The sequence below is a fragment of the Octopus bimaculoides genome, chromosome 3 (genome assembly GCF_001194135.2).
Source record: "Octopus bimaculoides isolate UCB-OBI-ISO-001 chromosome 3, ASM119413v2, whole genome shotgun sequence".
Lineage (NCBI taxonomy): Eukaryota > Metazoa > Mollusca > Cephalopoda > Octopoda > Octopodidae > Octopus > Octopus bimaculoides.
The window spans coordinates 106,302,427-106,312,488 of NC_068983.1; the positions used below are offsets into that span (position 1 = coordinate 106,302,427).

The 10,062-nt window shown below is 32.6% G+C and overlaps 1 protein-coding gene across 1 annotated transcript in view; it reads right to left on the reverse strand.

The window, feature by feature from the left end:
• Positions 1-1,401: 1,401 nt before the first annotated feature.
• LOC106879891 (transmembrane protein 94) overlaps positions 1,402-10,062 on the reverse strand; it is a 98,902-nt gene continuing 90,241 nt past the window's right edge. The window contains exons 27-30 of the mRNA XM_052966777.1: positions 9,357-9,460; positions 5,733-5,841; positions 4,495-4,656; positions 1,402-3,155 (exon numbers count right to left, since the gene is read on the reverse strand). Coding sequence (XP_052822737.1) covers positions 3,083-3,155; positions 4,495-4,656; positions 5,733-5,841; positions 9,357-9,460 — 448 coding nt within the window. The 3' untranslated portion in view covers positions 1,402-3,082. The remainder of the gene's footprint in view (positions 3,156-4,494; positions 4,657-5,732; positions 5,842-9,356; positions 9,461-10,062) is intronic.

Genomic DNA, 10,062 nt, shown 5'->3' on the forward strand with positions numbered 1-10,062 from the left:
CTTCTGCTGTTCTATTTAATGAGCTTCATTAGCTTGTAGCATTTTTCTCAAATGAATCTTGATCAGTGTTAAACCCTTTTAGCTTGTATACAGGTATTTTGTTTCAGGTAAAGAATTATAGACAAACTTTTTTTATGCATTGTACATGCATGGAGATTATTTTTTTAAAGTCCACTGCTTGCCACTAAAAACTTGTGGTTCATCATTATTAATATGCATGTTCTGGCTTTGCCATTACTGATTTGGACAAATACAAGTAATAAAACCGTTTCTTCTACCTAAATATGTGGTCTTGTGCTAACAGTAGAAATTATCAGGAAAAAAAAAGTGGCAGAAATGATAGAATACTATACTATATACATAAAAGCTATGCTGGCCATGTAATGAGCTAAGAAATTATTACACATGTAGTGGGATGGAAGAAGAAAAAAAAATTAAATTCTAGTCACAATTATAAGGGAGACAACTTTGGACCGACATGCACTAAACTTCGTTGAAGACTAACTAGGTTGACTCCTTGCTTCCACACCTGAAACTTCTCTAGTTCTGATAGTGACTCAACAACCTTGTATTGTGTTACAGGTGGAATTCAAGTTTCACTGAATAAATAACTTTGCTGAGTACAGGGATGGCTGTGTGGTGAGTTCACTTCCCAACCACTTGGTTTTGGGTTCAATCCCACTGTGTGGCATCTTGGACAAGGGTCTTCCACAAAAGCCCCAGACTTGAATAAATCCATATGCTTTCTTCAGAGGAATACCAGGTTTCTGGTTTTCTACAGTATAAACCAAATGCTATTAACATTATCTTTCAACTTAAAAGTAACCAATCAAATTATTTGATGGTCAGTCTTAAATGTGCACCTTTTGAATGAAAAACAGTTTTAGAACTGGTTTGATGATAGATGGATTATTAAAATGTTTTTTGTTCAATACACAAATTTAAGTATTCTCTTTTAATTATTCCATGTCACAGCTGTAGCATGTATTGGTCATACTAATCTTAAATAATAGAAAAAAATAACAAACACTTTCCAACAAGGACTGGGTGTTTTTTAGTGCTGCTAGCACTTCTGAGGTTGTAATGCAGCTTGCAGTACTACAAGACCTTGTGGATGAGGGATTGAAGCAGGGGGCAATGCAGATCCTTGTAGAGGGTCTTCTGTAGCGAAAATGGTTGAGATAACGTCAATGAAAAATTATGAATTTTGTTTAGAAGTGTGGGCCACTTTATGATGAGCCATACCTCAGGTGGACCACTGCTCATAAAAGGTTGTTCATGCTTAGTATACAACAATAAATATTGAACAGATTTTGATGAAACTGTTCTGAAGACAAGATTAAATGAATTAAACAAATTTGTTTAAATAAAATGGAAATAAAAGACAACAAAACAAGAACAAAAGTTGAGTAAATCTGCTTTACCACATGATTTTTTTTTTTCCAAGTAAGTTATTTACAGTTTAGAATCATTTTGATCAATTTTTGTACATACAAAATCACTTCTGAATAGAACCCAAGTCTTGCTAGCCAAAGTTGGAGAGGAATTTCATTTTCAAATTAATTAGACATGCTCTGTAAACACAACATTTCATTAAATGTTCTTTGTTTACTGGAAACCAAAATGTAATTGGAGAACTGCATTTCATAAATTAGAAGTCTGAGGGATGAAAAGGGAATTTTGAAATTGGAGAAGAATTTTGAAATTTGAATACAAGAAAGAAAAAAAAAATATTGACTAATCAACTCTAAAATTTAAAGTTCTGAAGAAATTGAAAAATAAGCCTTGTATTATTGTTATTATTATTGTTATATTTATTATTTTACAATGTATTTTATAGATAACTCCTCAATTTTGTATATAAAATACTTTAGGACAAAGTGGTATCTACGTTGAAGTATTGGATTTTAATATTTTACAAAGAATATTGCAAATGTGTGAAAAAATATTAATTATAAGTTTTATTAAGGTGGGGGGGAGACAATTATTGAGAAGGGGAAATCATAATTTATTCTTCCCTTGAGAAAACAAAGTTGAATTAATTATCAAAAAGAATATTGTTAGAAAAAAAAGTTGCTCGAAAGCAATATATTTCACTTTTTATTTTTGTCAGTGGAATTTAAAAATATGAAATAGAAAGAAAATGAAGTGTAGGCATTAGGTTAAAGAATACACAAATTGCCAATCATAAACAATATTCTTTTGTGGATTATAAAATTATAATTATGAAAATCTATCACTAGGAAATTAAATTTCTTTACTGTCAATGCTGTTCTTTTTTTTTTTTTAATACTAAATGTTGAAAAAAAAAACAAACTGTTTTACTATAAACAACACTTTTTACTGAGTGAGCTATTAACTCTTATAACTCACTCAGTAACCAAAATATGGGAGTGATTTTAATTCTTTCCAGGTGGGTTAATAGGGAAAGCAAATTTTACTAACAAAATTAAAAGGTGGGTGGGGGGTTAGGGAAAAAAAACGAAGAAGAAACATAAAAACCCATGTTAAAACGCCTCGTCAACTTTTTTTTTTTTTTAAATCAGTGACAGAAAACCTGCCCAGCAAGACTTAAGTTGTTATAATCTGTATAATCTTGATTTTTAATTTTGTTTGAAATGTTATACTGTCAGTTTTTTATTGGGTAATCTCTGCTATTTGAGTCACGGTGGAGTATACATCTCATCTCATCCCAACAGAGATGGATGGGATGGGGGAGGGGGGAAGGAAGGCAATTAGAAAGACATGATCATCTTGTTCAGTTTGAATTCAGATTTCCAGGGATAGGTGGGAGACAAAGAGAGTACACTGGGGAATGCAGTCTACACTCAGCAACAGACATTTTTCTCACTGTAACACCACACGAGTAGATTGTCTGATGAAAAAAACCAGTTGCACGGGTACTTCAGGTATATGTGTTACAAAATTACATCAAGTGCTCGGTCAGAAGCACCCTACGCAAGCACTTTGTGTTATTGTAGCATCTCAAGATTAGATCAAAGTGCTTGACAAGAACCAGCTACTTAGAGCTTTACTGTCTCCATTTGAAATTTCTTCATACCAAATGTTTGATTTGAAGAGTTCAAAACGGAGAATTCATTCCAAGTTTAGTTTCAAATGCTAGGTGAGCTCGCTTCTGATATCTCACATTAAGTCTAAAATAAATATTAAAATATACATATTAGCAACAATATGCACAATTTGTTAAATATAAATGTTAAAGACAATTCACATGAATTTAAAAAAAGAAATACTTTACAAATAGCTATATCTTGGGTTTATTTACATCAGAAAAGATACAATGCTATTCAAAAATATAATTATTACCAATTTTATATTCTAAGATTAAGCTGAACAGAGAGAATTGTATTATTATTATTCTTACATAAGAATCCAAGACAATGCATTGCCAGAATTATTAGAGTATCAGACAAAATGTCTTGTGCTTTTAACATTTTGAATTCAAATCCGGCCAAAGTCAACTTTACCATTACTATACTGGAGTTAATTTAATTTGATTATTTCTTGTCCCTAAAAATAGTTGGCTTTGTGTCTAAATTAGAAACTATTATTGTTTATTGTAGATCAGTAGAATTAGTAGAGCACTAAACTATATATTTTGTAATATATATAGCGATAGCTTTTTGTTTTAAGGTCAAACCTCATTGGTACTGATTTCTGGGAAGGATGAAAAGCAAAGTATCAGTGATAAAGGAATCTATCCAATCAACTTTATAATCATCATCATCATCGTTTAACGTCCGCTTTCCATGCTAGCATGGGTTGGACGATTTGACTGAGGACTGGTGAAACCAGATGGCTACACCAGGCTCCAATCTGATTTGGCAGAGTTTCTACAGCTGGATGCCCTTCCTAATGCCAACCACTCGGAGAGTGTAGTGGGTGCTTTTACGTGCTTTGTGTTAAATAATAAATAAATAAAAGATTTCAAGATACACGTTGGAACAAGGCCACAGAAGTTTGCAGGGGAATACCTTGGTGATTGAATTGACCTGAAAATATGACAGGTATTTATTTTATCACCCCAAGGAACAAAATAATAAAATCAACTCCAGCAAGTAAGGGTATACAGAATCTCAAAAGACAAGTACAACTCACAATCCTAAGATCATTATAAAGTGATTTTGACCAATGATTAGTATTTGACTTGAAAAAATGTTTCATGACAAATTAAGACATAATTATGTTAATGTATTTTCTAGCATGCAAGTTGAAATTTTCAGACCAAAATTTACAGACAAAAGAGAAAAAAGAAAAGTGGTTGGTCAATGTATACACCAAAGCAACTTTGGAGGACCAAAAATTTCATGTGAAATGCAGCAGGATTTGTAAAGATGATGTTTGAATGTTCATACTACATGTTTACACAATATGCTATATCGACTTGGATGCCCGAAAATAAGGTATATTTAATGAACTGTTCTATTAAACCAAGAAGATATTAGAATCGTTAAGAATCAGAAATATACTCACTTTATTTCATAATGCTTTACCAATTCACTGAATGCTAGAGTGACAATAGGCCATATAAGCAAGATCACCCAGATGGCCGGATGGACATAGGACAGCCACGCTCTACTGAATCCTTCATATATTGCAATGTCACAAAGGAAGAATATCACCTGAAAAACCAAGCTAAAAACAAAATAGAAAAAATAAAATTCTCATCTTAGAACAAGGTCATAGATTTGAACAGGAAGTATAATGAATAGAACTGACCTCAATATATGGCAGGTACTTGTTTTATTCAGCCTAGACGAATAAACATTTAAGTCCAGTCTGATGGGACTAAGATATAAAAAGGTGTTTACGAAACACAGCAAGGTCATTTCAACCATTCAATAATGTTTCTAATTTTGGTATTAGCTTTAAAAATTTATTAAATTTTTGCAAATGTGAAATTTGAAAACCTGCATAGATTTGCCCTTGGACATAAAAAGACAAGAGGAAATAAATGCTCAATGATCAGTTTTCTAATCTTATGAAATGAAATAGTTAATATATTTAGATGGAAAAAAGAAACAAATTTTTCTCACATCTTTTCGGTAAACTTCATAAAACTTTCAAAACTGAGTGGTAAATTTTTTAAAAATTAATATTTCTTATCTTACAATATAATCAAATTTGAAAATAATGCAAATATAAAATCATTTTCTGAAAGCTATATAGAAGAAAATGTATGATGAATCAACTTACGAGTCAAATTTAAATTAGCATTCAGATAACTGTCAAATGTATTGCTTATTTACTCACATATTTTAAAATCAGTCATGTATTATCGTGTAAACTTAGAGAATTTAAAGATGTGATTGTTTATTTTTAGAATAACATTATAAGGTAGATGTGAAGTGCTGGATTTGGCCAGTTTTAACATAAAACAGGTAGACTATTTGGGCTGAATATAGCCAGTTTAAAAGTCAAAGAGTTAAACATTTTCTTAAATGTACAAAATAATTTTCACATCGCTAGGCAAGGGACAATATTTACTTCAGTCAAAATATGTTCTACAGTGTTTCATAGAAAAAAGGTTGATGATAGATTGGGGATCCAAATAGAAATAGCTTAATAAACAAAACATAATAGTGTTCATTCTAATATAACTATTAAAATGTAAAACAGAAATAAAAGAAACTATGAAACTTTGAAAATATTTTATGATGTGGATTATCAAGTGAATCATTAACTTAAAAGAGATTAGAAAAAATACGTACATTGTAATAACAATACTGGCCCACAGACTGTTGGTATAAGGTGGCTCCTTCCATACATGTTCTGACCGATGGACAAAACTTCCAGATATGAACACTTCAAGAGAGGCAACTGACTTGTCATTGTGCAATAAAATCAATGTTTTACATGAATATTTGACAAATGGTCTTGGAAACAGAGCTACTTCGATATAAGACTTCATGCAGTCTTTCACTACTACCACTACTAATATATATATATATATATATATATATGGGAGAATGTACGAAAAAAAAAAACAACAGACGAGGAAAGTGGTGTAAACACCAAAAGGATGTATTAGTTTGACGCTCGGGAATACAGAAAGTCTTTAACGTTTTGAGCTACGCTCTTCAACAGAAAGAATACGGAGAAAACAAGGAGAAAAACATGGAGAAAAAAAATTGAATGGTGTTTGGTCAATGATCTATCATATATATATATATATATATATATTATTCGCAGTTACTTGTAGTTTATGTAATAGTATTTAATATTTTGCTTAATGACATGCAGAACAGCAGTAAGTAATAAACTTATAGACTAAGAATTCAAACGTTTAATACTTTATTCTTGAAATAATCTATTTTTGGCTAGTTAATTTTATAACAAAATATTTAGTTGGACCCAATACAGATCTTTGTTGAAAAGTATTCTGGCTATGATGATCCTATCTTATTTTCAGCACTATATCTAGGACTACATATTGTATTCTTACAATTTCAAGACAATAGAGTGGGATTTGAGGAATATTTTGCTACTATTTCTAAGAGACTAAGCTGAAACAGTGAGATCCCTCATTGGTTCAAAGCACATAGGTGACTGAGTTAATTATAAGGTGATTAAAAGTTAAGACAAGAGGTCCTATATCATACTACAGACTTATCCAACCCACACTAATGTGGTGAAGCAACATTTAAATGTCATTAATGATGTAATTGGTACTTAATCTACTGATCCCCAGAAAAAGGAAAATTAGCATTAACTAAAGTAGAAATTAAACTGACCTCTCATTTAGATAATTTATGTATTCATATCTAGATTGTAAAAGTAAAAGGCTTTGATTTGTGGTGGGAAGGAATAAATTTCAATAAGACTAGTAATGTACTGAGTGCAGCATATATACTCTCTTTACTCTTTTACTTATTTCTGCCATTTGACCGTGGCCATGCTGGAGCACCGCCTTTAGTCGAGCAAATCGACCCCAGGACTTATTCTTTGTAAGCCTAGTACTTATTCTATCGGTCTCTTTTGCCGAACCGCTAAGTTACGGGGACATAAACACAACAGCATCAGTTGTCAAGCAATGTTGGGGGGACAAACACAGACACACAAACATACATACATATGTACGACGGGCTTCTTTCAGTTTCCATCTACCAAATCCACTCACAAGGCTTTGGTTGGCCTGAGGCTATAGTAGAAGACACTTGCCCAAGGTGCCATGCAGTGGGACTGAACCCGGACCCATATGGTTCGTAAGTAAGCTACTTACCAGTGACCAATTATTCATTTTATGATAAAATAAAGAGTTTTTGGTTAATGAAAGTGTACAGGTTAATTGTTATATTTATTGATAATATTTTACATATATATTTAAAGTGGTGACCTGGCAGAGTCATTAGCATGCCGGGCAAAATGCTTGGTGGCATTTCGTCCATCTTTATACTGTGATTTCAAATTCCGCCAAAGTCAGTAAAATAAGTATCAGTTGAGCACTGGGGGTCGATGTAATCGACTTACCTCCTCCCACCAAACTTACTGGACATGTGTAAAAATATGAAACCTATATTTTACATATATAGGTGCAGGTATGGTTGTGTGGTAAGAAGCTTGTTTCCCAACCACACGCCCAACCCATGCTAGCATGGAAAGCGGACGTTAAACGATGATGATGATGATGATGATGATGATAGTTTCAGGTTCAGTCCCACTGTGTGGCACCTTGGGCAAGTGTCTTCTACTATAGCCTCAGGTTGACCAAAACCTTGCGAGTGGATTTGGTAAATGGAAACTGAAAGTAGCCTGTTGTATATGTGTATGTGTGTATATATATATATATATATATATATATGTGTTTGGCCCCCTGTCATCACTTAACGGTTTGGCAAAGAGACTGATAGAATAAGTACTAGGACTTTGTTCGACAAAACACTTCAGGGCTGTGCTCCAGCATGGCTGCAGTCAAATGACTGAAACAAATGAAAGAAAATTTACAATTCAAAATGGTTACCCATTGCTTTTACCATAGCCCTTAATATTTTCTCAACTGTTTTATCACCTCACAATTCTTTCTAGCAGCAACAATTTGTTCACATTCTTTTTTGAGCCACCATATTTGATTAAGAAGGACACAATAAAACAGAAAAATGTTAGGAAGCTTTATACAATATTTTGCAACTATTTTTAGAAATAAGAATATTTCAATTTATGTTTGAGTGAGTTAGGTAAGTTATCTTTAAATAACGAGTAAATTATATGCTGCACACAACAGATGAAATGGTTTACTATGGACAATCAATCATTTGGTAATTTCTTAATTAGGCACAGAAAAGTCTTAAAGATATCAAAAATAAAGATAAAGGAAATTTTGGCAAAACCCTTTTCACTAAGAAATAAAAATTGAAGTTTGTTTTACATCTAGGTTTCCATGTAGCATGGGTTAGATGCACATATTACTGAGACATTGTTTTACAGCCAGATGCCCTTCCTATCACTAACCTTTACCTGAGTAAGGGATCTTATTTCACACATCTTTGAAGATGCAAAGCAAGTGGATGATCTGTTGACAGAAGAGTCAACATTGCTTATAGCAAGTGACTTTCGCAGAGCACAAATATAAACAAATGTACACAGGTACACATACAAATACACTGTGTGTGTGCGTGCCTATGTGTACCAAAATCACTCTCAAGACTTTGGTTGGCTTGGGGCTATAGTAAAAGACACTTGCCCAAGGTGCTGCAGACTGGGACGAAAACTGAAGCTATGTGGTTGGGAAGCAGGGAAAACTACTGTAAATAAACTAATATTAGCAGCATTATTGAAATGTATTACTGGAAATGTTCAGTTGAAATTTTGGGAGGCATTCAGAACATTGAGGTCAAGTAAATACTGTAATCTGAATTTACTCAAAAACGTTTGATTAACAAATATGCTCTAATTGCATGTTCCATGAAATGAATTTACATAATACAGGGCTGTCAGAGACTAGTTGAATTCCAGATCAGCTCTGACCAAGCATGTATATAATCAAGGTATTCCAGCCATGACTACCTCATCTTTTTTCCACATGTCAGGAACTCAAAACCACATTATACAATGTATCCTTTTCTACAACAGTATGATGATTTGAAGGAGACTTGACAGCTATTTCTAACAAGTAACCATATATAGGATTGCCAAAGGCCAGTGTAACAGGATAGTGCTGATTATGGTTGAGCAAACCTAATATGTCAAGAATTTGAAATAAGGGAAAATTAAGAATGATAATATAGAAAAAAAAAAAACTGACTAAAATTTACCAATATAATTTATATTTTTACTAAGCTATATTATCAAAAATCTTTTATAAAATCACACCTGAGAATGAAGTTTCATCAACTTACCAAAATAAAGCACCAGCTGAATTAAAACAATATTCTGAGCAGCTGTAAAACCTGCAGAGTTTTCTTCATACCAAGTACTCCAGATTCCTACTGTAGCACCCTTACTGAGAAGAAAAAGACAAGAAAATAGTTTAAAGAAAATAATTCTTATGAAGTGTAGTTTCTCATGCATTCATACACATATCTTGCATGTACTATTAGATGTATGACTACTACTGTATGAATTAGAGCTCCACATAGATTATCATTATCCAGTCAGAATCCAGTATAGTGATTAAGATAAACATAAATATAAATTATTAGTTCCTACCTATGTTTCACCATTGCGATTATTTGAAACTCAACATTGGATGTTCCAAGTGCATTTGGATGTCTAACTTTAATTGATTATCAGAGATATACTTTATTCTAATATATGAAGTCAAGTCTCACTTCAGATATTAGATCTCCGTAACAGAATGCAATAAAGTGTTCCCCTGATGATCCATTGCAGACAGACAGCCAAATACACTAGGAATATCCACTGTCAAGCTCCAAATAATTGCAATGGTGAAAAATATGTAGGAACTAATAATTTATACCCAGGTTTATCCTTAATTCTCCTATATATGTGAGTGTGTGTGTGTGTGTGTGTGTGTGTGTGTGTGTGTGTATGTATGTATGTATGTATGTATGTATGTATGTATGTATGTATGTATGTATGTAT